Below are 27,555 nucleotides of genomic sequence, written 5' to 3' on the forward strand. Positions count from 1 at the left end.
CAGGCCAGAAGTTTGCAAGAAGCGGAGCAGTGCCTTGGAGGTCTTCCCCGGCAACGATCGCCGCGGCCAGTGGCCGAGAATCTTCACTTCCGTCAGTGGGTGTGGATCTAGGAGCTTAAAAAGTGCTTAAATACTACTTGTGCAGAAAGAGCTTGGACTCGCAGCGGGCGAATATGAAACTGTTCAGTAAGTATGGATGAAACAAGGACGGAGAAATGAAGAATTTTAAATTACGGACAAAAACGGAGAAATTAGGAATTGGATTAATTCAGTGGAAAAGAAGCACACTGTAGAACTATATAGAAACTGAAAAAGAAAAGTATGGAAGGAATCGTTCCAGGAAAACCCAAAAGGCAGAGCGCCCTTCTCTTTGAAAGCACCTCATTGAAGCACGATCAAGGTGTCTTAGAACGCCGAGATACAAAAAGAAATGTAACAGATATGACACATCCGCAGAGTGCGGTAAATCTGCAGGAACAGTTCAATGTTTTATACTAGAATGCGGCGGTGTCCATCCCGGCGTCAGCGCAAGCACAGACACCCTCCCTGAGGCCCTAGGGTTTAGAGATAACAGAGGTCATGAATCCGTGTTAGAAGTTAGCAAAAAGCGGTTTGAATACCGGTGGGTCAAAAACAGGGCATTGACATAGCGATACAAGTTAAGGTTTAAAAATTGAATAAGTGTAAAAGTCTGCAGAATTTATATTTAAATAAAATTGTTAAGTATATAGATAATATGCTATGTCTGAAATATTTGTTAGGGAAATGTAAAGAAAGAGAATTTCGAAAACGCAATCTCGGCGCTGTGGCACAACAAAGCTTGGCTATTTAGGCGAGTTACGTGCACTGGAGCAGTCTATTCGCCTGCAAGCTTCTTGAAAGCACATGCATTCTTGCGCGATGTAGCCTAAATGTGATGGGCCACAGCGCCAAAAGTAGCCGGTTTTCGATGTTTTAAAAATTGATCTGGATGTTACTTACCATGTGCTACATGTCTATCAATAATTCAGTAGCCTAGCAGTAATAGGTAAAAATTTAACTACTCAATGTTGGTTAACCAGCCTGGTATTTAGCACCTCTTAGCTGTATTCGTATTTCGTACATCGCTGCCGATGGGGGCACCGCTGCTACGACGACAAAAGCGGTCGTCTAACTGAAAAAGCCCATTTTTAACAAATGTCTAAAGTGTCGTGACCGTACTTCTAGCCACGTGGGCCCGACCAGCAGCAGCCGTGAACAATCGACGAGGCCGACAACCTCGCGACGGCGGTGGTGAAGTGGGGTGCTTGGAATGCCGCCATGCGAGCCTAAGTGGATTAGTGCAGCGGAGTGCAGGTGACCGCGGCAGCAGCGGCGAGGGCAGGGGCCATTGTCAGCAGCAACCACAGCAGAAGCGGAGTGCAGGTGACTGTGGCAGCAGCGACGAAGGCAGGAAATGCGCAGGGGCTATTATCAGAGCAACCACAGCGAAGCGGAGGTGACATAGCGGCGCCAGTCACGCTGGCTGTTAATTGAATACTGCTGTGTTCCCGACTCGTGTTCTGGACAACAGGCGGGGAGGCAGGTTCATTCACCTGCTGGAAGACTGCGGTAGATTCCTTTCCAGCCGGGCTGGATGAGTCAGCATCTCCCCTTCCCATCGACCCAGCTGCGAGAGAGTGGAAAAGCCCGCACCTGCCCGGCCTTGGGTGGTAACACCAGCCTCTACTTCGGTCCATCCGATTGGACGGTGCTCTTCGAACATTATTCCCCAGCCAGGGATCTGGGGAATCCGAACCATATTTAACTCGGCTGTGAGTGTGGCCGGGAGAAGCCTGCTAGCTCCAGTCGACTACGGTTGACGAAGACGTACCCCTTCCACTGAGAGCCCTTCTCAGTCCCGCTCTATGTAAATAATGTAAATAAGTGTATAAAGTTTTTCGTTACCTTCCTCCGAACCCAGTCTCCCATCCTCCTCGTCCCATCACCGGTCCCCGGCCATGCTACCCGGGTTGCAACAACTGGTTGGCAGCGGTGGAATCGTCTGCGTGGTCTCCGTGCTCTGGTTTTGGTGAGTGTACTGCCTTCTCTCCTTGAGTATTGCCAGGCTTAGCATTTGTCCTACTCTTCCTGGTAGTTTAAGTTGGTTGCAGTAGCCTGTTCGGATTTGAACCTTGCGCTGCACCGACATCGTTGAGAGACTTGCGATCACATTGTTACCGAGCATTTAAGGGCGGTCATGGATTGGCGAAAGCTGCGTAAGATAGACCTGATCTCCTTATCTGGGGAATTTAGGGATACATTGTGGGATAAATATGAAGAAATTGCAGGTTATCAGTGCGATAGAGGACCTCGGTTTTGAGGATGAGGAGATAGTGGAGCACTGGGAGGAACTGGAATTATAGGAACGAAAAAGAAAAGAGGAGTTGGAGGAACAGAAAAGAAAAGAGCAACTCGCGGAACGAAAAAGAAAAGAGGAACTGGAATTGCAGGAACGAAGAAGAAAAGAGAAATTGGAATTAGCGGAACAAAAGAGGAAAAAAGAGGTGAAGCGAGAAATGAAGCAACTAGAGGTGAAGCTAGCTGAAGCTCAGGCAGAAGCAGCAAAAGCGGAGCGAGAAACGCGAAAGCTTCTGAAATGGCGAAGGGCTCGAGATCGTTTGAGGACTTTTCGAAGAGGCGAGAGCTTCAGAACTTTCCTCGAGAATTTTGAGCGAGTCTGTACAGAGGAGGAGCTAGATCAGGGCGAATGGTCAATGATGTTGCTGGCTATCCTCCCTTGTGAGGTCAGCGCCGTATTAGCGCGACTGTCTGATGAGGATGCCGACAACTATGACATAGCAAAAGGTGCCCTCTTCCGTTTCTTCGGCATACGTATGGTGGTGGACTCTAAACGTCAAAGTGAAGATGCAGCTAGGGACACAACAGTTGCGCAGGACAGGAAAGTGACGGCGGGTATAAGCGTAGAAAGAACTGCCAGTTCAGCAGAAACGGCGGCAGGATCTGTCGATTTAAAGGCAGAGGAAAATGATTGTAACAGTACCAGCCATAACAAAGGCCCTAGCGATGATTTGTTTGAACTCGCTGGAAACAAAGAAATGTGTCACAGGACAATATCGAACCCTCAGAGTCATGCCGATTTGAAAGGGAAGGACGAGGCAAAGGCAGCTCTGGGTCAGATAGACTGCGAAAAATCTCATCTGAATACAGCTGGTGAGACACCCGAGAAAGGTCCTTTGAAGGTAGATGACGACAGAGTCCCAGCGGCCCGCGACAGAACGCCAAACAGTAAAGCACCGAGCTCAGACAAAATCACTGAGGCGTGCGAAATTCCAGAGAGGTCGTTACCTAGCACTGACAGTAGGGCTCAGGTAGTTTCCCTACGCGAGGAAAATTCCGCACGCGACGAGCCTCCGGGAATTACTGTGTTGGCTTTTGACGCTGCGGCGAGGGCCGGCACTTTAACACGTGACGGCACCGCAATACCAGAAAGCAGTCGCGCACTGAAAGTGACAGGTGAAAGATCGATTGTAAGCGAGAAATGCGCATCAGCGCTGACTCAAAACAAAGGTCATCTCAAAGATGAGGGAACGACAGACGCACGCGACCGAACACCCGACAAAGAGCAGCTCAGTATAAGCAATATCGCATGCCATCATCAGCCTTCATTCACACTTTCCTTTTCCTCCTCTTCCCTTTCCCCTGTGTGGAGTAGCAGGCCGGGGCCATGTTACCACCGGCCGACCTCTCCACCTTTCCCTCATTAAAATTCCTTTCTCTCTCTCTCGCAGCGGCTAGGTACAGACCGCAGGAGAGCGAACCATCGTGTTCAGCGGATATCACGGGAGCGAGCGGTTGTTCAGATGAGCCGTCGCCTGACACTCTGAGCAAAGCGAAGGTGGCTTTGCTGCGCGAGAAAAATGGCGGAAACGGTGAGCCTTTGAGAATTGATGGCTCGACTAAGACGAGAGCCGGCAGCTTAGCTTAGCATTGCAACACGAGAAATTTTCACCGAAAAAGAAAGTCAACCGGCGAAATTTCCGGAATACGGTTAGGCGTGAAGGCATGTGACGCGGGCGGCCTGCTGGGGAGAAGGGTACAAGGTCGCCCAACAAAAGAGTGCCACAGAAGACCCGCGAGTCGGAGGGGGCCGCAACATGCAGGGCGTAAGCCACTTGCTCCATTGTTGGACCGCAGCAAGGGTTGTCATGAGACATGTGACACCTGCTGCTGGTTGAAGAAAGAAGCGCGCGGCCGCCAGACAAAAGGACGCCGTAGAGCGCGCGCGGGTCCGACAGAGACGAGACATGCAGGGAACCGGGAGAGGGGGAAGCGCCTCTCTCGTGTAAAGCTTTTTCAGCGCTGCCCGGGCTTTGCATGCCAGTCGCAAAGAGACGGAACTAATCAGCGCCGCAGCTTTTTGGAAACCGTAGCTGGTAGAACGGCAGCCCGACCGCGCCGGGCGCGGCTGAAGTAGGGGTATTCCAGGAATACATGCGTCTTGTATTTGAAGTTTTTTTTATTCATGCACGGCAGAAAAACGGAAACGAAGTGTTGAGCTTTTATGCCTGTGCGGGATTTTGTACTTCGTGTTTTCTGGCCGTAATGATGTAGCTTAAAGACGCTTGTTAATTCTCTGCGTAAAAGAGTCTTTTGAATGACAGCATTGGAGGTTTTGTAAGGGAGAGTTGCACTGTGTAGGTTATGTATGTTGTTTGTTAGGCATAGATTAGCGCTTGAGAATACGCGAATAGTAGTGGAGCTCTACTGTCTCCTCGTCTAATCTATCGGGGCCGTTGGTCTGTGAATCGCAACGGCAGCTGTAATTTCTCCAGAACAAAACCTGTTTCTAATTTGAAAAATGCGATGGCATTTAATCGTCCGCATAGGTCCCGTCCGCAGCTCACCCAACCAGACCGCCTGAGGGGGGGGGGAGCCGAAAAGGGGAGTTAATTGAGCAGCACAGCTTGAGGCCTTGTTCTTTGTTTTGCCCGGCACGACTTGGGAGAAGGGTGGTGCCCTTGCCTTGCCGGGGTGGGGGCATTGTGCAGACATGACCACTAATGCTCTACCTGAGGCCCTTGCCCTGCAGACACCGACCCTTGGATCACCCAGGAAACAGAGGACCTGCCTGGCTGATGCGGCCTCTTCAGAGGACAGCGAGGAGCTGTAACCCCTTTCGAGGCCTCTACCTGGCGGCGGACGAGCTGTCGTGACCGTACTTCTAGCCACGTGGGCCCGACCAGCAGCAACCGTGAACAATCGACGAGGCCGACAACCTCACGACGGCGGTGGTGAAGTGGGGGTGCTTGGAATGCCGCCCTCCGAGCCTAAATGGATTAGTGTAGCGGAGTGCAGGTGACCGCGGCAGCAGCGGTGAAGGCAGGAGCCAATGTCAGCAGCAACCCCAGCGGAAGCGGAGTGCAGGTGACTGTGGCAGCCGCGACGAAGGCAGGAGATGCGCAGGGGCTATTGTCAGAGCAACCACAGCGAAGCGGAGGCGACATGGCGGCGCCAGTCACGCTGGCTGTTAATTGAAGACTGCTGTGTTCCCGACTCGTGTTCTGGACAACAGGCGGGGAGGCAGGTTCATTCACCTGCTGGAAGACTGCGGGAGATTCCTTTCCAGCCGGGCTGGATGAGTCAGCATCTCCCCCTTCCCATCGACCCAGCTGCGAGAGAGTGGAAAAGCCCGCACCTGCCCGGCCGTGGGTGGTAACATCAGCCTCTACTTCGGTCCATCCGATTGGACAGTGCTCTTCGAACATTATTCCCCAGCCAGGGATCTGGGGAATCCGAACCATATTTAACTCGGCTGTGAGTGTGGCCGAGAGAAGCCTGCTAGCTCCAGTCGACTGCGGTTGACGAAGACGTTCCCCTTCCACTGAGAGCCCTTCTCAGTCCCGCTCTATATAAATAATGTAAATAAGTGTATAAAGTTTTTCGTTACCACCCTCCGAACCCAGTCTCCTACCCTCCTCGTCCCATCACCGGTCTCCGGCCATGCTACCCGGGTCGTAACAAAAGCCTCAGGTGAAATTTCCTGCATATTATTACGGAAGCGGAATTCCATAATCACCCCTCGACCTAGCCACGGCACCGCTCTTCGGCAGCCACTTAGCCCGTATGGGCACGATAGCGCCCCTGCGAGCTGTAACGTCCGCTCTAAGGCAGTGTGATTCCTTTGGTCGTGCCTTCGCCGCACATACTTTCTGTGCCTGTCAACGCGCCGCGCGAACCATACAGCGGCGCCGTCGGGTAAAGTTGCGCGGCGCTGCCGCTCCCACTGCTGAGAGCGCCACTGACGTAGGTGTCGAGGCGCACTGGTGCGAATGCCGGCGCGAGGATGGGAGCGCTGTTATTCGCTCGCGGGATAACTGCTACTAAGCATGAATTGTACAAACACGTTATATTTACTCGTAAAGCAGACATCCTCTAAGCATAACAAGTGATCACGTTAGTTGTTAGCCAGTAACACCAACGCTATGACGTTATGTGAGGCAGTTTCAAGATACGTGGGCATGGCCCGAAAAACTGCATGACTGCTCCGCTACCGTAAATCGTTATAGTACAGTTACAATGCTAGTCTACACTGCGCTAAAACAAAATTTAAGAAGAAAGGCACCAACATTTATTTACACATTTCACAACAGCGGCTGTGCTACAAGAGTAGCTACTTTTACAGCTTCATGACTTTTCGTGAGAGTGGCTTCTGCCGAAACAGCGGCTTATACAAATCATTCTTGTCTGTTATCGAACAGGCGTAGTTCACCAGCAGCGGTCTGATGAATCTAGTTGCCACAAGTAGAGAAGAATGTTCACGGTGACTGCTGTCACTGACAGGGCACTTCAGCAACCTTGATTTACAGAGGGCTGGAACAGCTGCATCGGTCAGGTTCTTCAGTGGATTTTCAAGTCATGGGTTTTCTTTTAAGCTTGTCTCCACAAACAGCCGCAGCGTGTCTAAGACATAGAGTAATTCGTCAGATGGGTAAAGAAGTCCTCCAAGGTCATGTTCTCGCGTGAACTGCTCGAGTGGGTTACTAGTAGGTGGCTTGGTTGTGAGTAAACAGCACTGCTCACATTCCATATGTTCACTTATCACACGAGCGATGTAGCCACCTACATAGAACGTGGCCGAAAGCTGCAATGTAGGTAGAGAAGCAGTGACATGCCGCACGTCTAAGCGTCCCAAGACTTCCAAAGCAACCTTTGGAAGCTCATCGATCCTCCCAAGTGCACATAGCCTTGCAGTCCTAAGTCCAGTGCTGTGGTGACTCTCATGATATAGCACGTTGCTGTGTTCAGATGTCGCGGCAATTCCCGTCTTCAAGACTTTTTCTAGTCCTGAGAGTACTGACCGCACGTCAAGTTGGTCGTTGCATCCCAGTGACCGCTTCAGGGTTCCAAACAGCGCTTCATTTGGGTCACTGCTGAATTTACGCGTTAGTAAAAAACAGAACTTCTCCTCAACTAACAGATAGCGAATGCAGGAAGCAGTCGAGTATGTTGTGAGCAGAAGGGCCTCGTACGTTTTGGCTGTGAAAAAGGCACGAGGATAAGTTGCATCTTTCTTCAGTTGGTCGATATATAGCGGAAATGTAACTTCCAACCATTCCAGCCTAGAATCATTTTTGTCGTCAAAGTGCCCGACGTCAGGAAAATTTTGCTCAATATGTTGGTACTTGTTGCTGGTGTCGTGCAGCAGGAACCACCGATGGATGTTCCTCATAAACAGTATTGTGGGTCCCGCATAGGCAAATGATGTATGGATGCTCTGTCCTGCGTGCTCTTTCAAAAACTCCAGAGCAGATGTAACGCCTGGAGAAAAAACTTCTACAGCTCGTTTGAGGCTCATTTTTTGAATATTGTTGGGAAAAACATGTTTTCTGGTTAGACTCCTCACAGGTTTTACAATCCCATCTTTCTGCATCTCGTACAGTTTCATCAAGTGAGAAGACGAAACCTCTCCTTTCTTTCCAAGGTCGCGTGCAAGGAACTGAGAGCGGATGTTTTTCAAGATGTGGCAATAATCAAAGCTCAAACAAAACAGCGGATCAGGATTACACGGATGCTGTATCCTGTACGTGAGGAAACCGCCGCAGAGGTCCTTCATGGCACTCACGTTTAATTTATGGTTCTCGCTCACAAGGCGCACCACCTTGAAGCCTGCCTCTTCAACCGTAGTGAGAACATATCGCATCAATTTGGGCAGCTGTGGGCCATTCAGTCCTTTCGTAAAAAAGTACGATGCTGGTATTCTGTATGAAGTAGACAGGCCGTCAATTACAAAACAAAGCAAGGAATTTGCCAGTACCGGCGCACTGTCAAGATCGGTGGCCACACCCATGTCCACATGGCCTACGAAGCCATCTTGATGCTTGTTGTACTGCAACCTTTGCTTTATTGGCATCTCGTCGACGATGAGAGAACATACTCTGGACTGCGGCGATTCAAGCTTGTCGAGCTCTGATTTCAGCCGGGCTTGTACAAAGCGAATAAAACCTGTCTCTCCAGAGGTACTTCCAATGAAGTTTTGTAGTGTGTTCCTGCTTGGAAGCTTCAACAATTTTTCCTTTCGGACATGCTCATAGGCTTTTGTAGAAAGATGCCTAAGTAAAATGCAGTGTCGCACTACATCTTCAGACCATGTTGGTATTATTCACTTGAAATTGACACCTTGGTTGAGCAGGAAAACTGCAACAATGTTTTTTTCTTCCGCTTGTTCCCGGATATATGTTATATCCCCAACATTACTCTCTTCCTTAAGCCTTTTCAGCTCCATTTTATATGTATCTACCGTGGTGCGAAGCCTCTCTATTTGCTTTTTTAAGTCTCTCTCCTTCCTCTTCCACTTGATTCTTTCCACTGCCAGCTAGTTGGAAGATCTGATGTCAGCTTGCGTTGTTTTTTCGGCGCGGACGAGTTCTTGTTCTTGCTTTGTACAAATGGCTCTTGATTGGTGTTGCGTCACTTCAAAATAGTTGACACTTGTAGTTGGAGCGGCTTCAGAGACCTCACTGTCAGCATCAGACGTCGGCATTTCCACGTTCGTGCTTTCGTCATGCTTCATGAGTTTATTCGCTGGCTCATCTTGGCTATGGTGGGGCTTAAAAGCTTCTCTTTTTCTTCCGCTTACACGGTGCCTCTCCTTCAATACTCGAGGTTGCAAGTACGACGGGTAGTCACTGAACACTGATGGTACAATTCCCTTTTTTCAGACGGCGCCTTTTGCCCTCTGCGAAGTCAGAGATTTTGAAATGGTTGCTGCATACCCTTGAATAGTTGGAAGTGCAGTTAGGTGCCCAGTCATCTCTTCGTATTGCTTTCAGCCATTGCTCACGCTGCGTAGCTTCGACGGGGATCTCATGAAAAGAAACGCCGGGCTCCTTTTTATTGTCCGACCGGCACAACGGTACGCAGCAGTATGCCATTGGGAGCTGTAAGAAGAACAATTTCATTATCATCTGTTACATTCATTGATTCATCGCGTCGTGCAAACAATTCTTTTTCTAACTTGAAAAACAAGAAAAACAAACCTACGCGTTGCATGTTTCGGTTTTGCTCACTCCAAAGCAATGGTCACAATAGGTAAATCTTGTGTTTTTATGTTATCAAAGAATTGCACAATTAGCCGATACACTGCAAAAAAAAATACTGCCCTAGAGCACATGTAACATACCGCACAGACGAGCTAACCAGAGAAATTAGCACCGCAAAAAATACACGTTCACATTTGATACTATTGCCTTACTGGCGCGTAATAAATAGTTTATGGTGCTGTCGTTTTCACAGGCCTCATTGCGGCTGAATACGAGTTTAGCGGTTTCCGATGCAAGAGAGGGACACAACGATTGAGTTGACAACATTTTAAACTAATATAGCTTTCCATCATTCGGTTTAGCTCACTTTAAAGTAGCCACCATCACAATAGGTAAAGGTTCTGTTTCTATTTTATCACAAAATTTCACAATTAGCGTATGTTGTAAAAAAAATGCGCAGGAGCACATCCAATTGTAACCGTTGTTACACTGAAAAGGAACTGCAGCGGCTGAACGAGGGCACCGAGAGCTGAACAAGGGAACGAGGGCACCAGAAAACGGGCATACACTTCAGCGTTGTCTACTACTACCGATTGCGATCTCTTTTTCTTCCACTTCCAATCGCCGTGTCACTGCCCCCTCTTCTGGAGCGTCGCCCCGATGCGGTGTTACCGTCAGACAGAATAGCGGGGAGTAAAAGTGTTCAAGAGTTACACTACGAGTCTGACATCACGGAACAGACTACATGCAGCCGGGAAGTCAGTCGGGGGGTCACTCGTAGTACGGCTTCACTTGCACCACATGCACAACGTGGCTGCGCTTGCCGTTGTGCGATGAACGAGCTGGCGAGGCTGGTGCAACTTCGTACGTTACGTCGCTGAGGCGGCGGACAACAAGGTAAGGGCCGAAGTAGCGGCGCAGTAACTTTTCGGACAGCCCGCGGCGACGAACGGGCGTCCAGACCCACACATAGTCGCCTGGGTTGTAGGTAACGTAGCGGCGTCCTATGTTGTAGCGGGCAGCATCGATCTGCTGCTGACGGTGAATGGGGTGTCTGGCCAGTTCCTGCGCTTCTTCCGCGCGCTGAACATAAGTGGCGACGTCGACATCAACTTCACTCTCACTGTCAGGGGGGCCCACGGGTAGCATAGCATCCAGGAGGGTGGTAACCTGTCGACCGAAGACTAATTCGAACGGAGTGAACTGCGTCTATATAGGGGTTGGTTATATTCTGCGCATTTCTCTATCACCTGATTGATAGTGTGAATGTGGTCTATTGTCGAATATCCTTTACGAAAGCCTGCCTGATCATTTGGTTGACTAAAGTTCAAGGTTTTCCTGATTCTATTAGCGATTACCTTAGTAAATACCTTGTAGGCAACGGACAATAAGCTGATTGGTCTGTAATTCTTCAAGTCCTTGACGTCTCCTTTCTTATGAATTAAAATAATGTTAGCGTTCTTCCAAGCTTCTGGTACTCTCGAGGTCACAAGGCATTGCGTATACAGGGTGGCTAGTTTTTGTAGCACAATCTCTCCGCCGTCCGTCAACAAGTCTGCTGTTACCTGATCCTCACCAGCTGCTTTCCCTCTTTGCATTGCTCCTAAGGCTTTCTTTATTCCTCTTTCGTTACTGGCAGGATGTCCCATTGCTGTGCTCGACTGCCTCCCTCAGTAACTTGATGATTACATTCGCTACTGTATAGATTTGTGTAGAACTTTTCGGCTAATTCAACTATCTTATCCCTATTCCTGATGACAACGAACCCCTATATATAGCCTTCATTGAATACGAGAAAACATTTGACTCAGTGGAAACCTCAGCTGTCATGCAGGCATTGCGGAATCAGGGTGTAGAAGAGTGCTATGTGAAAATATTGGAAGATATTTATAGCGATTGCACAGCTACTATAGTTCTCCATAAAGTAAGCAATAAAATTCCAATACGGAAAGGTGTCAGGCAGGGAGACACGATCTCGCCAATGCTCTTCACTGCCTGCTTACAGGAGGTATTCCGGGGACTGGAATGGGAACAGTCGGGGATAAGAGTTAATGGAGAATACCTGAGTAATTTGCGATTCGCCGATGATATTGCCTTGCTAAGCCACTCAGGACAAGAACTGCAAAGCATGATCAATCAGTTAGACAGGCAGAGCAGAACGGTGGGGCTAATAATTTACATGCAGAAAACCAAAGTAATGTTCAACAGCCTAGCAAGCGAACAGCAGTTCGCAATTGGTAGCAAGGTGCTGGAAGTAGTAAGAGAATATGTCTACTTAGGGCAGGCAGTGACCGCAGATCCGGATCATGAGAGGGAAATAACCAGAAGAATAACAATGGGGTGGAGCGCATATGGCAGGTTCTCTCAGATCATGACCGGTAGCTTACCAATATCCCTGAAGAGAAAAGTATACAACAGCTGTATCCTACCGGTACTCGCCTATGGGGCAGAAACGTGGAGGCTAACAAAGAGGGTTCAGCTTAAGTTAAGAACAACGCAGCGAGCTATGGAAAGGAAAATGATAGGTGTAACGTTAAGAGATCGGAAAAGGGCGGAGTGGGTGAGGGAACAAACGCGTGTTAATGACATCTTAGTTGAAATCAAGATGAAGAAATGGGCTTGGGCAGGGCATGTAATGCGAAGGCAAGATAACCGCTGGTCCTTAAGGGTAACGGAGTGAATTCCAAGAGAAAGCAAACGTAGCAGGGGACGGCAGAAAGTTAGGTGGGCGGATGAGATTAAGAAGTTTGCGGGGATACAGTGGCGGCAACTGACAAAGGTCAGGGTTAATTGGAGAGACATGGGAGAGGCCTTTGCCCTGCAGTGGGTGTAGTCAGGCTGCTGCTGCTGCTGATGATGATGAACTGCGTCGTCTCTTGCTGCGCGGTATTATACGCGAATGTTGCGTACGGAAGAATTTGGTCCCTTGTCTTGTGCTCGATATCAACATACATGGAAAGCATGTCGCTCAAGGTCCTGTTGAGGCGTTCCACCAAGCCATTTGTCTGCGGATGGTAGGCCGTTGTACGTCTATGGCTGGTGTGCGTGAGCTTGAGCACAGCCTGAGTGAAGCGGGCAGTAAATGCAGCTCCACGGTCAGTATTGATAGCTGCAGGAGCGCCATGACGCAGGACGATGTTGTGGACGAAGAAGTCGGCGACTTCAGCAGCAGTACCGTTTGCAAGTGACGTGGTCTCAGCGTATCGTGTCAAATAATCTGTCGCGACCGCAATCCACCGTTTTCCTCTGGACGACTTCGGAAAAGGGCCCAGGAGGTAAATGCCAATTTGCTGGAAAGGGGTCTTTGGGGGTGGTATGTGCTGCAGAAAGCCGGCTGGTTTCAGAGGAGGAGATTTGCGCCGTTGGCAATCCCGGCATGTTGTTACGTATTTACGTACTGATGGTAGTAAACTGGGCCAGTAATACTTAAGCCGAATATTTGCCACTGTGCGACTGACCCCCAAGTGGCCGGCGGATGGTTCATCATGACAAGCGCTTAAGATTTCGAAGCGTAACTGGGATGGCACAACAAGCAGAAACGTCTCCTTGTTGCTGTCAAAGTTGCGCTTGTAGAGGACTCCACGCCGCAGAATGAAGGACTGTAGTCCACGGCGAAACACACGAGGTACACGAGAATTAAAACCCTCTAGATACTTAATGAGTGGCGCCAACTCAGAGTCTGCCCGTTGAAGCTGCGCCATACGGGAGATGCTAATGGCACAAAGAATAGGGCAATCTTCGGTGATGTCTTGCGTAGGCGCTCGTGATAAACAGTCCGCGTTCTGGTGCTGCCGACCCGATTTATAGACGACCGTAACATCATGCTCCTGCAAACGGAGGCTCCATCTGGCCAACCGGCCAGGAGGGTCTTGAATGCTGGCTAGCCAGCATAGCGAGTGATTATCGCTGACAACACGAAACGATCAGCCGTAGATGTATTGCCGGAACTTACTCAATGCCCAGATGACGGCAAGGCACTCTTTTTCTCTCGTCGAATAGTTCCGTTCCGATCGAGAAAGTGCGCGGCTCGCGTAAGCGATTACTCGCTCTGCGCCGTCCTGCCACTGTACGAGAATCGCTCCGAGACCGACATTGCTGGCGTCAGTGTGGACATCAGTCGCTGCATTCTCGTCAAAATGAGCTAGTATTGGTGGGCATTGAAGGCGGCAGCGGAGTTCCTCGAAGGCTTCGTCTTGGGCTCTTCCCCATACGAAGGGTGTGTCATCTCGAGTCAAGGCAGTCAATGTCTCAATTAGGTGAGAAAAATCTTTAACAAAGCGACGGTAATACGAGCAGAGGCCCAAAAAACGTCGGAGGGCCTTCTTGTCGGTTGGACGTGGGAAACTGGAGACGGCGGAAGTCTTGTCTGGGACTGGGAGAACACCTTGCCGCGCTGACAACATGTCCTAAGAAACGGGGCTCCTCGAAGGCGAAATGGCATTTCTCTGGCTTGATAGTTAGTTGTGCAGACTGCAGAGCTTGAAGGACAATGCGCAATCGCTGCAAGTGTTGTTCAAAGGTAGACGAAAAGATGACCACGTCGTCCAGGTACACAAGGCACGACTGCCACTTCAAACCAGCTAAAACAGTGTCCATCATGCGTTGGAACGTGGCCGGAGCGGAGCAAAGTCCAAACGGGAGCACCTTAAATTTGTACAGACCGTCGGGTGTCACGAAAGCCGTTTTCTCGCGGTCTCGCTCGTCCACCTCGATCTGCCAATATTCGCTTTTCAGATCGGCGTCCCGGAGTCGGTCAAGCGCTTCATCGATCCTGGGGAGAGGGTATACGTCCTTTTTGGTAACACTATTCAGTTTCCTGTAATCAACACAGAATCGCAACGTGTTGTCTTTCTTTTTCACCGGGACCACCGGCGAAGCCCACGGACTTGTCGACGGCTGTATAACATCGTCCACAAGCATTTCATCGACTTGCGTTCTAATAGCCTCCCGCTCGTTAGGCGAAACACGGTATGGACGCTGTTACGTTTCGCTTTCTTCGCGAGGAAAAATCGGCGGGTTGCAGCGGAATGCCGATGAGTCACGAAAGGCACGCGGGGTCAACGCCTGAATTAGCCACAGAAGCGGCGTCTGTCATCCACCCCGCATCTAGCCAGCCAGCTCTGCAGTGCACCATCCAATACAGAAACAAGTTAGGTGCCACGTTCGGCAGTACTAGACATTCCAAGGGGCCCGGGTGTCAGCCGGGTCCAGTCATCAAGTTTGACAGCAGCGTCCGTCTTCCAGGAAGAAGTGGTAAGCGACCGTTTCCCCTACACCGCGCGGAATTGCGCGTGCAACCACACGTGCGACCCTGCACGTGCGATCACATGAAAAGCGCGGGAACGCTGTTCGAGAACCTTCCAGAATCTGCGCGACGCAGATGGCATCCTTCTCTCTCTCCCGACACGTGACGGGGACATGTTCCCTATTGAGAGAGTGTGTGATGGGTGCCACAGTGAACTTTCAGGACACTCTTTCCTCGGCGGGCCCGGCCCCCATCTAGGGAGCCCAGGGAAAGGAAACGCTATAAAACTCCGCGCCTTGGACGGCCGAGTAGCTCCTGACCATCTGAGCTCATCGTCATGTAGCTTCTCGTCATCAAGCTCCTTGTTTTGAGACTCTCTTACTGAGACGTTCTCTCAGTTGCTGTTTTGTATATAATGTAAATTCACTTGTATAAAGTTCTTCTTCATGTCTTTCCCGTAACTTCGTCATTCTGTACGAGCCCCCAAGGATGCTCCTACCCGCCCCGTTAATAACTGGTTGCCAGCGGTGGGATCGAGTCAACGGACGCCAACGGAGAGATGCGGTCAACGGGACGCTAAGCAGCAGTTCGGCGAGTCGGGAGCAATGCAACAGCCCTTTGTGATGACTGGTTGCCTGCAGCAGAACGACTGCGCTGGATTCTTGGCTGCGAGGTTTGGTGAGTGCGGGACGTTCTTATACTAAGTTTTGCCAGGCTTTTGTTAAGTGTCAGAAACAGAGCTGGTAATTGGGTTCTCGTTGCTGCTGGGTTAGTTGCAGCAAGACAATAGCGGGCAGTAGAGAAAGCAGCACTCGGAACAGCCATGGATTTGGAATCGTTGCGCAAACCGAAATTACTCGAGCTTGCAAAGGAGTTGTGTCTGGATGTCTCAGACGAACTCGGAAAACCAGAGCTGCTAAAGGCTATTCTTGCGTTGGAGGCTGAAGATGACGAGCTCGCGGAATGCCTTGAGACCATTGAGGAAAGAGAAATGGCAAAGAAAGACGAGGAGGAACTTGAGAGGGAAATAGCAAAGAAAAAGGAGCAGGAACTTAAGAAGGAAAAGGAACGTAAAGAACAACGAGAACATGAGGAACTTCAACGTAGAGAAAAACGAGAGAAAGAGGAGCAGGAGCGACAGCGGGAAATCACGCATCAACTTAACGCGATCAGAAGTATAAGAACGCGATCTCGGTTAGGTATGTTCAGAAAAAAGAAAAATTTCATGACTTTTCTAAAAAATTTTGAGAAAATTTGTATGGAGGAGCAGCTAGACCAGGGTGGTTGGCCAATTGTGTTGATGGGAGTCCTCCCGTGCGAAGCCAGCAACGTATTAGCGTGGTTGTCTGACGAGGATTCCCACAACTATGCGATAGCGAAAAGTGCGCTTTTGCGGTACTTTGGACTAGCCCCAGAGGTAGAATTCACGAGCCAAATTGGCAATGGTCAGCTACCTCGCGAGAGTGTCAGGGACCGAGTTGGGAGCGCAGCTCAATCGCCGGATGGCACGGCTGCTGCTCAGAAGTGGCGGCATAGGACAGCTTTGGACCAGGAAAGGCAGGCCACTTCAGCAGCGAGGACCGATGATCTCGGTCGAAAAACTAGCGAAAGGTGCAAATCCGCAAGCCACAAGGGCTCAAGGGATAGTTTGGGCACCAGTGCTAGGAACAAGGAAAGGTGCAATGCGGTGCCTGTGAGCCCAGAAGCGCATGCACTTTCTGTTAAGGAGGCGCATTTTTGCGGTCAAGGGGTTAGTACCCTAGAAAAAAACGCCGAAGGTCTCAGTGACCAGGGAAATGTAGTCCTTGGGTCACGTGAGGAAGGTCATCACGGGAATTTAGTGAAGGCCGTGTTTAATGGGATTCAAGAGCAAGCTGTGAGTCGCAGCAATCCCGTCGACGACAAAGCCGAGCAATCTGCTTCGTTAGCGAGCACATACAACGCTAATAAGGGAGAAGCGACTGTCTCTAGTCCTGAGGCAAAAGCTGCTTTGACAAGTGAGACTGATGCTTTCGCTCAGGAAGAGAGTAGTGGACTCACAAGCCGGAGCAGTGAGGGAATCAAGAGAGACATTTCTTCGATGCGGCCGGCGAACAGTAGTAGCCAAGTATTGGACACAGCGCTTTGCTGTAAGGAGAGCGACTGCTAATCACCTGAGTGCACCGCTGAAACCCAAGGGCAGATCGCAACGTGAGCTATCGAGGGTGGTTCAGATCAAGTTGCGGGCCAGGAAGTTAGTGTCGTAGGATCAATCTGTAAGCCTCAGGAGAGCAAGTTATGCTCAGACGAAAGTAAAGTACCGTCAGAACAGTTGGATACTGCGATGCGCAGTGCCTCACCGAAAGCACGAGCCGATAGTTGGAATTCAAGAGAGAAATGCGACTCGGTGCTGCGTCGAAGAGCAGAGGCGAAGGGTGAGGTCACCGCAGGAAAGGGAGGCGCGCAGGAGAAAACAGTCAGGGCAGTTTCTGGAAAGCGGCCGCGCTCAAGGAGAGCCAAGCCAAGGGGTAGACCGCAGAAAAAGGACGAAGGACGGGCCCAAAACATTGTAGGGGTTAAGGCCGGTCAACAACACAATCGTCGGTGACTGCCACAGCGACACTCTAGATGCGATAGACACCGCACGAAGGCCAAGCTGCCTAGGCGGGTTCAGACAAAACGAAAGCCACCTGCCCGATTGTGGAGACACTGCAGAAGTTGTTGCAGAACGAGTAAAACTTGCAGCGGGCCAGAGAGAAGCACTCGCTGCTACCTCACGAGGGAACGCAGCAGAACGCGCTCCAGTCGAAAAAAGAAACGAGGGAGTTTCCGGAATCGAGAGAGTACACGCAGGCATTTCGTTCATGCACGACCGTCACCCCCTCGTATTCAATTCAAGTGCTGCTCAGACGTTGGAGACGCGCGGCCGGGGTGCGGAACTAATCGTTCTTGCATGGCGTGTGGAGCTCTCAGGTGCAAACGCGCAGTTAGGCCCTTCGATTTTTGTCGATTGTCGGCAGCTAAAGCCACTCTCGGTATGCGACCGCGCAGGGCGCGGCTCAATAATGGGCAGTCCCTTCAAGTCGCGACGTGGGTCGTTAGCAGCAGATTCTAAGAATGAGTCTATGCTGTTTGCTTTTTCTTTTTTTTTGCTGCAGAAGAAAAAAGTTTCCAGCATGTATAGTTTCTTAAATGCTCTTTGTTAGTTTTCGCAGCAGCTATATAGCGTTTCTTTGATGGAATGGATTTGCACCATGCACTTGTGGTAGGGTCCGCTGGCGCGCGGAAGTGCTAGCAAGATGGGCCATTGTGGGTCACTAACATAAGCGCCTGGAGTCGCTTTGTTTTTTGACATTAGGGGAATTAATGTGACTGTAGGTCCGAAGTTTAGCGAATCTTTACAGGGTTATGCAAGGGGACGGCAGTATGCTGCCATGCATAATGAAAAGGAAAAAGTGCGTTCGTAATTGGCGTGATCATTACGAATAGAACTGCGTTACAAAAAGGGGAGTCTCAGGTAATGCCGATAGCTTAAGCCGAGGTACCTAACGCAAGAATAAGCATCAAAGTTGCTGCTTACTGGTGTTTTTTTCCTGATATAGGATCTTGAACATATTGTTTTCGCTTTTTTGTTTCAAAGTGAGACGGGTTTTGCAGTGTAATATGCAGATTTATGGACACTGGGTGCTGCTGGACTACTCCCAGGCATTAAATGACTGAATAAGAGGGAAAGAGCCTGGCATTGCATAGTGTGGATATTGTCGTGCTTGCTGACTGACCGGTTGGGTTTTCAGCGTAGTTCTAACGCTAGCGGGGAACCGGTCATTTTGAAGTCACGTTGCAGTGCCCTTTGTGAACCTGAACGTGCGAAGGAAGCCTTCGAGGTGCGCTGGGCTCAGGAAGCAACGAGAAATGACCGACTCCGGTTAAAAGCAGCCTCGAGCGACATCCCTCTGGACAGCGGATGCAGTACCCTGTGCATCGGGATCTTCTTCTCCCGGCGGGGCAGTCTGTTACGTTTCGCCTTCTTCGCGAGGAAAAATCGGCGCGGTTGCAGCGGAATGCCGATGAGTCACGAAAGGCACGCGGGGTCAACGCCTGAATTTCCACGGAAGCGGCGTCTGTCATCCACCCCGCATCTAGCCAGCCAGCTCTGCAGTGCACCATCCAATACAGAAACAAGTTAGGTGCCACGTTCGGCAGTACTAGACATTCCAAGGGGCCCGGGTGTCAGCCGGGTCCAGTCATCAAGTTTGACAGCAGCGTCCGTCTTCCAGGAAGAAGTGGTAAGCGACCGTTTCCCCTACACCGCGCGGAATTGCGCGTGCAACCACACGTGCGACCCGGCACGTGCGATCACATGAAAAGCGCGGGAACGCTGTTCGAGAACCTTCCAGAATCTGCGCGACGCAGATGACATCCTTCTCTCTCTCCCAACACGTGACAGGGACGTGTTCCCTATTGACAGAGTGTGTAATGGGTGCCACAGTGAACTTTCAGGACACTCTTTCCTCGGCGGGCCCGGCCCTCATCTAGGGAGCCCAGGGAAAGGAAACGCTATAAAACTCGGCGCCTTGGACGGCCGAGTAGCTCCTGACCACCTGAGCTCATCGTCATGTAGCTTCTCGTCATCAAGCTCCTTGTTTTGATGCTCTCTTACTGAGACGGTCTCTCAGTTCCTGTTTTGTATATAATGTAAATTCACTTGTATAAAGTTCTTCATGTCTTTCCCTTAACCTCGTCGCCGACTTCCCTCATCCCCTCTCCGGCACGACCATGCTACCTGAGCCGCAACAACTGGTGGCAGTGGTGGGCTGCTGCTACCACCTCGACTCGTAATAACTGGATGCTGCTACCACCTGATCTTTAACAACGCTGACAAACTGGTGGCGTGGCCGAATCGGTGACAATGCGATGCTTGGCTACCGGCGTACGTCCGACCTTGGAGCTCGCTCGAAGCAATCTTTAAAATCAAGTAGCAGCGACGACAGAATGTTCTTCTGATGAGGTGACAACCCCGGGTTGATTTTAACCTTCTGAAGGGCGTTACGTGGTGCGGCATCGTCGCAGAGATTCATCTCTACGGGGCACAGATTCGGCAACCTATCCACGTCGTGGAGGAAGGCGACGGCCGTTCCCTTGGCGAGGTGCTGAATTTCATGGGTGAAATTCGTCAGAAAAACTGTCGCACAGCCGTCATTCAGTTCGACAAGACCGCGCGCGATAGCCACTCCCTTCTCGAGCAACAGCGAAGGGTGACTGTCCGCAATACCTTCGTAGTCCTGAAACGAGTCGTTCCTCACTAACAACAGCACCCTGGACCGTGGTGGCAGCATTACGTCGTCTTCGACTATACGTAGAGCGTTGACTCCTGGACCTTCTGTGTCACTGTGCGCCACGGCTTGCTTCGTCGAAAATGTGACTCGCGGCTCGTGTAGGTCGATCACAGCACCATTTGCCTGTAGAAAGTGGAGGCCCGGGATCAAATCTCTCGAACATTCGCGCAAGACGACGAATCCACCCACGTAGACGAAACCGCGGATGCCGACTCGGGCTATGTACTTTCCGGCCGGGCTAATGAGGTGACCTCCAGCCGTGCGAATTCTAGGGCCCAACAATGGTGTCAAAACTTTGCTCAATTACTGGGCGAGGGCGTGGCTCATCACTGAATAGTCTGCACCACTATCAAGTAAAGTGATGTTGTCAGTTCCGTCGATTGTCACACACAAATCAGAAGTAGCGCGTCGGATCAGCGTATCGGTATATCGGCGGCGGAGGATCTTCAGTTTTCCCGACAGCAGTGGCCTTGCCTCCGGAGACCGCTGGAATTAGTTTTCCCGATGTGGACTGGGAGAACGCCGCTTAGGATAGCTGGCGTCTCGGCGAGGGCTTGGGGAACGGTAACGCAGCGGAGATGACGACCTGGAATCGTAGCGACCGTATGTCCCAGGCCTCTGACGGGCTGACAGATGAGCTTCAATTTCGAGTGGTCGTTTGCCGTTCCGGGGGCAAGGGTCGTCAGGCGCGAAGCCACGCAGACCCACTCGGCGGTACGGGCAGGCCCTGTAAAGATGACCCGCCTCACCACAGTAGTAGCAAAGAGGCCGCCGGCCCGGTGCACGCCACACATCACACTTCCGTGGCCGCTGATAAGCTGGTCGAGCAGGCACACGAGAAAGACCAGACGGCTGCGCTGCGTGAGTGGCGGTATTCACGTCGTAGCCTGACGCTGGCGCCCGGCAGAGGACAGATGCATAGGTAGGTCTGACCTCAGTCTGTCTAGGGACCTCAGAGAGTTGTTGCTGCTGCGCTGCTAGGCGCACCTCGTCCCGGACAACTTCGGACAGCGATGTAACAGGCGGCGCGCTGGGAGGCAGCTGGAGGGCTTGTAATTCCTCACTGACGATCGACCTGATTAGGTCACGTAAAACGACCGCATCAATCCCTAGCGGCATCGAAGAAACAGCAGGCCCAAGCGTGCTTACATCCCGATTGTATTGCCGGGCTCGTTGCAGGAGCGCCATCTCCATGGTAGTCGTTTCTGTGAGGAATTCGGCAACAGTACGCGGTGGACTGCGCACAAGACCGGCGAAAAGCTCCTGCTTGACCCCGCGCATGAGGTGGCGAAGCTTCGTCTCCTCCGCTATGGATGGGTCAGCACGCTTGAATAAGCGCGTCATGTCCTCCACATGCATGCGGACGCTTTCGTTAGTCCGCTGGTTACGGGAGCGAAGCGCCACTTCAGCTTTCTCCCGGCGGTCTGCGTTAGGGAATGTGGCTAGGAGATTTTGGCGAAATGTCTCCCAGGTGGACAGGTTGCTCTCGTGGTTCTCATACCATGTCCTAGCGGAGTCCTCGAGCGCAAAATACACGTTATGGAGCTTACGGTGCGCGATGCAGGCGCTTGTTTCGACTAGGCCACGGTGCATATCGACTGTGTCGCCTGCAATGGCACCTTTCACGGTAGTTCTCGCTGCTTATTCATATGTTTTGCGTGCGTATGCGAGATCATATTTCGATCGTCTCACCACCTAGCAAGCACAATTGCTCGCTTGATATTACGATCGCATACTTCTGAGTCACAAAATATTTCAGCTGTTAATTTCGTGCGCCCGACTGATATTGCGATGGTTTTCGAGGCCTTTCACGAAAGCAGCCGGATTCCAGTTCCGAGTACGCGTTCAGACGCACGCATATATGCATGTGCTGAACGTGTTTTACGAAGTGTTAATTGTTGACCGCGATACGGGAGCGTATGGTCTTCATTGCGTTTGGCGCAGTGCAAAAGTGGATATGCTTTGAAAAACACTTGACTGAAACATGTCCTTTATTAAAAGCCCTCACGAGCACATTGCTCGAGGCATCTCTGCGGGCATATATGTGGCCACACAGTTGTCGCGCCGACCAATTAAGTGCTGATTCTGTCGTCGCCAACTGTTTTACAGCTTCATGCTCGGGTCTTCTGCCACATATATGCTCAAAATATGAGAAGTACCGCAGGCATGCATCTCGTCGCGTTTGCGTCATTAAAGAAAAAAGAAATAAAAAGCGCTGATCGTCATGCAAACACACACGGAACGTGAGGCGCCGACACGCAGGGCTTTATTGTAGCGCCTTTCATTCCAGTGCCAGTTCTCTGCTATAAAGGCGTATTAGTACAGAAACGATACGCAGCTATATTTATACAGTGCACCCGCTTATTCTAGGTGGACGTTCAACAGCTGATATGCGCTTTTGTCGAGATTATGCGTTCCTTGCCCGCAGCAAAAGCCGGCGGCCGACAGACTACAGTTGAACGAAACGTATCCCGATTCTTTTCTGCTTACAGCTTACGCGAAGCAGGTTACGAGCGTAGAAATCGCAACGACCACAGCAGAGTCCACCATGCTGGGTCGATCGTCGGCGGTCATATATACTTACTGCGTAGTAAGCAAACACGCAATAATCCGAGAGTACGGCTTGTCGTTTGATAATCAACGCACGGGCAGTTTTTCCGTCCTATGTGGTGTCGACTGAAACACGTTAGATTGCGATTGCTCATCGCATGCTTTTGAGGATTTCTTGAAGCTTACACAGCACACTGTGCGCCGAAGGCACACACACGCTCGCGTTGTCGTCGCCGATATATACGAGTGCGAGCTTGATCAGCTGCTTGTTCTGCAGTCTGCGGCACGCAGCCCTCAATAACTGCAAGTCGTTGTTTTCGATACCAAGCAGCCTATTTCTACCGTACTGGCCCGTAGCAATGAGACGCAGAACGCGAAGCTAAAGAGAGCATCTGCCCTCCGTGATCCGCGTCTTGCTTGCCGCGTGATTGCCGGCGCTGGTTTCGGTGGCCGCCAGCCCACGTGACAATGATGCGATTTCCTGTCAGAGAGGAACTTGCCGGGCGCCAGCGGGCTGCCCGAGCGCGGTCGAGCGCGGTTAATCGAAGAGGCCCCATGGATGAAGACATGGAGGTAAAAAAACATGGAGGAAGTGCGCTCAGCCTCTGCAAGCCATCCTCCTCTGACGCCGCTGCCGAGGGCCCTTTTGCGCACTGACTCATGGGAAATAGGCCCTCCTCCACAGTTACCAGACTGCCAGCCAGCGGTGCTTTTTAGTGAACGTCCGTGCTCCGAAGTAGCGCAGCGCAGCGCTTTGGCGGAATGCGTACCGAGCTCGAGGTTGTCTGCAGGCTCCGCGTCTCTGTTGATTACACTCTTGAGTTTTTGGGTGCACTGTAGAAAACTGCGGGTAAACTTTTCATCAAAGGGTGCGGCCGCGACCTCGTCACTGTTCAACTGTGGTTCATAAAGAGAATGGAGAGGAATTCCTTTCGTCGTTATACACGCATACGGAGCGTTTATTTCAGCGCATGCTATGAGCGGAGAACTCGAGAGTAGGCGAAGAAACGAGCCTCTAAAAAAGGGCGCAGCGGCTTCCAGAGCGCTCACGGCGGACGGACGTGTTGAACGAGCGCTCCGGCGCGCTGCGCAAGATTCTATTTCTCGGGCAGGCGGACTTCGGCCCGCCCATGGGCCCTCCGTTCTCCGCTATTCTCAAGGCACAAGTCGTGCCGAATACGGCGCGCGCACATAGGCGGTTCCGACGTGAAATTCAGCAGTGAAGTATTTCTCTCTCTCTCGCTGTCGAGAGAGAGTGCCGGCGGCTTTACGTCTGCCCCTGCGCGGGGTCTCCCGGCCACTGCGCACAATCACTTACAAAAAGAAGTAAACTGTATGTATACATAGCCGCGCGCTCGTAGCGTCCTGTCTCGGACTAATCGCGCGCGCGGCATACTGCACTAGCGGCCGGGGTGGGGCGCGGCCGGCCGCGTATACCGTCGGAGGTAGCACCCATGGAGCGTTCGTGTCATGCGTGCACTACCTGGCGAAGAGCGAGCGGGAAGTCAAGCCCGCCTGTTCGATGAACGCACAGAGGCTCACCACTGTTCTGTCACGGGTATCGAGGCTAGAATATCACGGGTGCGCGCAGTGCCGCGCGGCCACAGGAGCGCTTCGAGACTGTCCGGGATGATTCCCAGCGCCCTGCAGGCCGCGAGAATCTCGCGACGCGGCACTGCAGAAGCGGCACAGCGAAGGAGCATGTGCTCCAAGTGTCTCCACTGCGCCGCAGTCAGCGCACGCGTCGCTCGGGGATGGTGGCCGCTGCGGCGAGCGAGTAGTTTGCGCTCACCACGGAGCCGTCAGTGAACGCAAGCAGATGGTCGCCTAGTTGCTCGTACAGCGAGAGAGCGAAACCGAAACCGAAATCCAGCTAAGAGCTACCACTGCCTTGTCACGTGAGGGCCTATTTCCCATGATGCTTTCCATTATATTTTTTATGACTAGGCTTCAAGATTGTGACGTCATGGTCCCTCCTAGTTTTTTCTTCCTCCATGGATGAAGAGGCCCCCTGCAGAGTCACTATCTCAGTGTAGAGTCACTACCTCACTGTAGAGAGCCTATCTCACTGTAGAGTCACTGCGTCTCTCACTGCATAGAAATGCTTTCAAAGCGCCCGCTCTCCTCACGCTGCTCCTCGAACGACTAAGTCGCACTGCCATTTCTCGCAAACCATCACGGGTTTAGAGGTTGGCGGCCCGGAGTTGTGTGTTATTATGGAGCGCAGGATCCGCGTTTCCTCTCACTCGTGCCTCTTTTCTCGAGCCTATAGCTCATTATGTAATCAACTACCTGGCTTGACGAGGGCAAGGTCAGGCTTAGTCAAGTAGTCCAGCGGCCGCAATTTGATTCAGTTGACTTTACGAGCGTGCATATCTTTGAATGCCCTGAAAATGCTAAAGAACTAAGCGACACGACGACGAAGAGATATGTTGGCCAAAAAAAAAAAAGGACAAGCAGCTGTCGGTTGCCACCGCCTTTGCTTACGAGCGGAAAAATATAAAAAAAAGTATATTGCAGGTGCGGGGTATCGATCCCCGCACCTCTCGCATAATAGGCGAGAGCTGTTCCTGCTGAGCTACGCGCCCGAACCATCCGACTAGGGTTTAGAGCCGATGGTATATCATGGGATACGAAAAGGCTTATTTGGCTTCTTTACAGGGACAGTGTGGAGAGCTCTATTAATATTTTTTGCGGCCTAGCAGCACCCGAAAAGAAAGCTACCGCCGGCCGCACGTTGAAGGCATCTACCGGCTATTGCGGCCGTCGCTACCGTCGCTTCGTTAACGTTTGCACCGGCGTTTTGCCAGCGTTACGATGGATCCCGCTCTCGAAGTCGTCAACGAAGTTCTCGCAAATAGACACCTTTAGCATACCGTGTATCTTGTTACCGTTAGCGGAATACCGGGGGCCCACCTACCTCCGGTGAGCAGGCGCTGATCGATCCCGATGCTCCAGGCGCGCGCGTAGTTGTCGGGCGCGTGGCGCCATCTGGCGACGTGAAGGAGATTTGCGTATGCATTGGCTGCGCCTCAGTGATTCGTGCCACTCGTTTCTTAGCGTTGCTAGAACCATTCGTTTTAGCAACACTGTTTTGTCCTATGACGTCATCAGGCTTGAACTTGCGAGTTTGGCCTGTGTCGGCGATACCTGTATTTTGGTCCTTGCTCTTTTCTACGTTACAAGAGCTTTGTTGTCAGTATGAGTGGCGTTTTTGTAATCAGGAGCTGGTATTCTGTCGATACAAGCCAACTTCAATTTCTCCGCAGTGTCCCTGCGGACACGAGAACACGAGGACACGAGATGCACAAATCACTGAGGCGCAGCCAATGCATGCGCAAATCTCCTTGACGTCGCCAGATGGCGCCACGTGCCGGGCAGCTACGCGCTCGCCTGAAGCATCGGGACCAATCAGCGCCTGCTCGCCGGCGTTAGGCGGGCTCCCGGTATTCTGCTAGCGGTATCAAGGTACACGGTATGCTAAAGGTGTCTATTTGCGAGAACTTCGTTGACGACTTCGAGAACGAGATCCATCGTAACGCTCGCAAAACGCCGGTGCAAACGTAAGCGAAGCGACTGTAGCGACGGCCGCAATAGCCGATAGATGCCTTCAACGTGCGGCCGGCGGTAGCTTTCTTTTCGGCTGCTGCTAGGCCGCACTGCTGGCAGCTAGAAATCACGGAGTCTGCATCACGTCATGTCACGTCATGTTTCACGTCACTTAGTCCTCTGTCGTCATAGCCGAATCCCAAGTTTGAATTACAGCGGCGGGAAAAACCTTTTCAACTTCGAATCCAAATTTCTTAGAAATAAATGCATTTTTCGCTGCCGGCCAAGTGGCAACAAAGCCATGACATGCCGAACTATCGGATTTTGCTATAAAAATATATTAATAGTGCTCTCCTCAGTGTCCCTTTAAAGCAGTGGCTAGTTTTACAAGGAGGGGACCGTACTCATTCGAGAGTTTTAGTATAAGGTCACCCTATCGCTTTGGGTCAAAGGGGAATAGCGAGACGCTACTGCGCATGCTCAGAACGCAAACGGCCCTTTGGTGTTTGGGTGAGCGGGCGACGATAACGCTAAATCGGCGAAATAGCGTGTGCCCCAAAGCCGCTCTACGTTGGGTCATGTCAGCCTTGGTGCACATGATGGACACGACCAATTCTGCAAACAACAACATTTAATGAAGGATTAACTGGATTACATGACTGTCTCGACGAGCGCGTCGTCACGGCTTGAACGCTCTGCTCGCTCTTCTTCTCTCCCCTCGGGTCTCGCGCCTCCCCGCGGAGACGATGCCAGGTTGAGGGCGCTTGCTCTTGCTTCCTCCGCTTGGCGATAGATGGTGCACATTTCTGTACCAACATTATACCAACAGAAGCTAACACGGCCGGGTCTTCTTTGACGTGGCCGATGACCCGCGATTCGGAAAGGTGCCAAGTTCTCTACACTCGGGAGCATTTCGGCGTGTCTGTAGCTTTGCGCTTGGGCAGGTTGGTTTGGCTCGCCGGATTCTGTGCTTGTAACTTCAGCTGCGGCTTGCGACTGCGTCTCGTTGAAGTCGGGTGCTCGTGGAGGTTTTTAAGTTGTCTGGCAGTAGCGATCTTTGTTTCTTCTGTTCCGTTCTTCGTGATGGTGTACATTTCTTTCTCCTCAATCACCTCAAGGGATCAGATCACCTCAAGGGATCAACAGCAGCATTTTGGCAGCAGCGGTGGCCGCGGAAACACACTGCTAAACCGTCGTCTGTACTATTGCAGAGCTCCTGCTGCACGCAAGCAACGGCCGCACGTGGGAAGAAGTCTCTGCGCACGCCCCCTTCACACTGTGAAAGCCGCCCCGTCATCTGCTCTGGAACACGCCCACCGCGGCAGTGGCGCCAACGCCGTCGCCAGCACTGGATATAAGATCACCTCAAGGGATC

The 27,555-nt window shown here is 51.5% G+C and overlaps 1 protein-coding gene and 1 pseudogene across 1 annotated transcript in view; both read right to left on the minus strand.

The window, feature by feature from the left end:
* Positions 1-6,658: 6,658 nt before the first annotated feature.
* LOC149369942 (uncharacterized) lies at positions 6,659-8,392 on the minus strand (annotated as a pseudogene).
* Positions 8,393-16,232: 7,840 nt separating this feature from the next.
* Positions 16,233-27,555, minus strand: part of LOC149369943 (uncharacterized) — a 140,674-nt gene continuing 129,351 nt past the window's right edge. Inside the window, exons 2-3 of the mRNA XM_089576742.1 lie at positions 20,790-21,632; positions 16,233-16,367 (exon numbers count right to left, since the gene is read on the minus strand). Of these exons, the coding sequence (XP_089432868.1) occupies positions 16,233-16,367; positions 20,790-21,632 (978 nt within the window). The remainder of the gene's footprint in view (positions 16,368-20,789; positions 21,633-27,555) is intronic.

This window comes from Amblyomma mixtum, chromosome 1, assembly GCF_055824585.1.
Source record: "Amblyomma mixtum isolate Tamu chromosome 1, ASM5582458v1, whole genome shotgun sequence".
Taxonomy (NCBI): Eukaryota; Metazoa; Arthropoda; class Arachnida; order Ixodida; family Ixodidae; genus Amblyomma; species Amblyomma mixtum.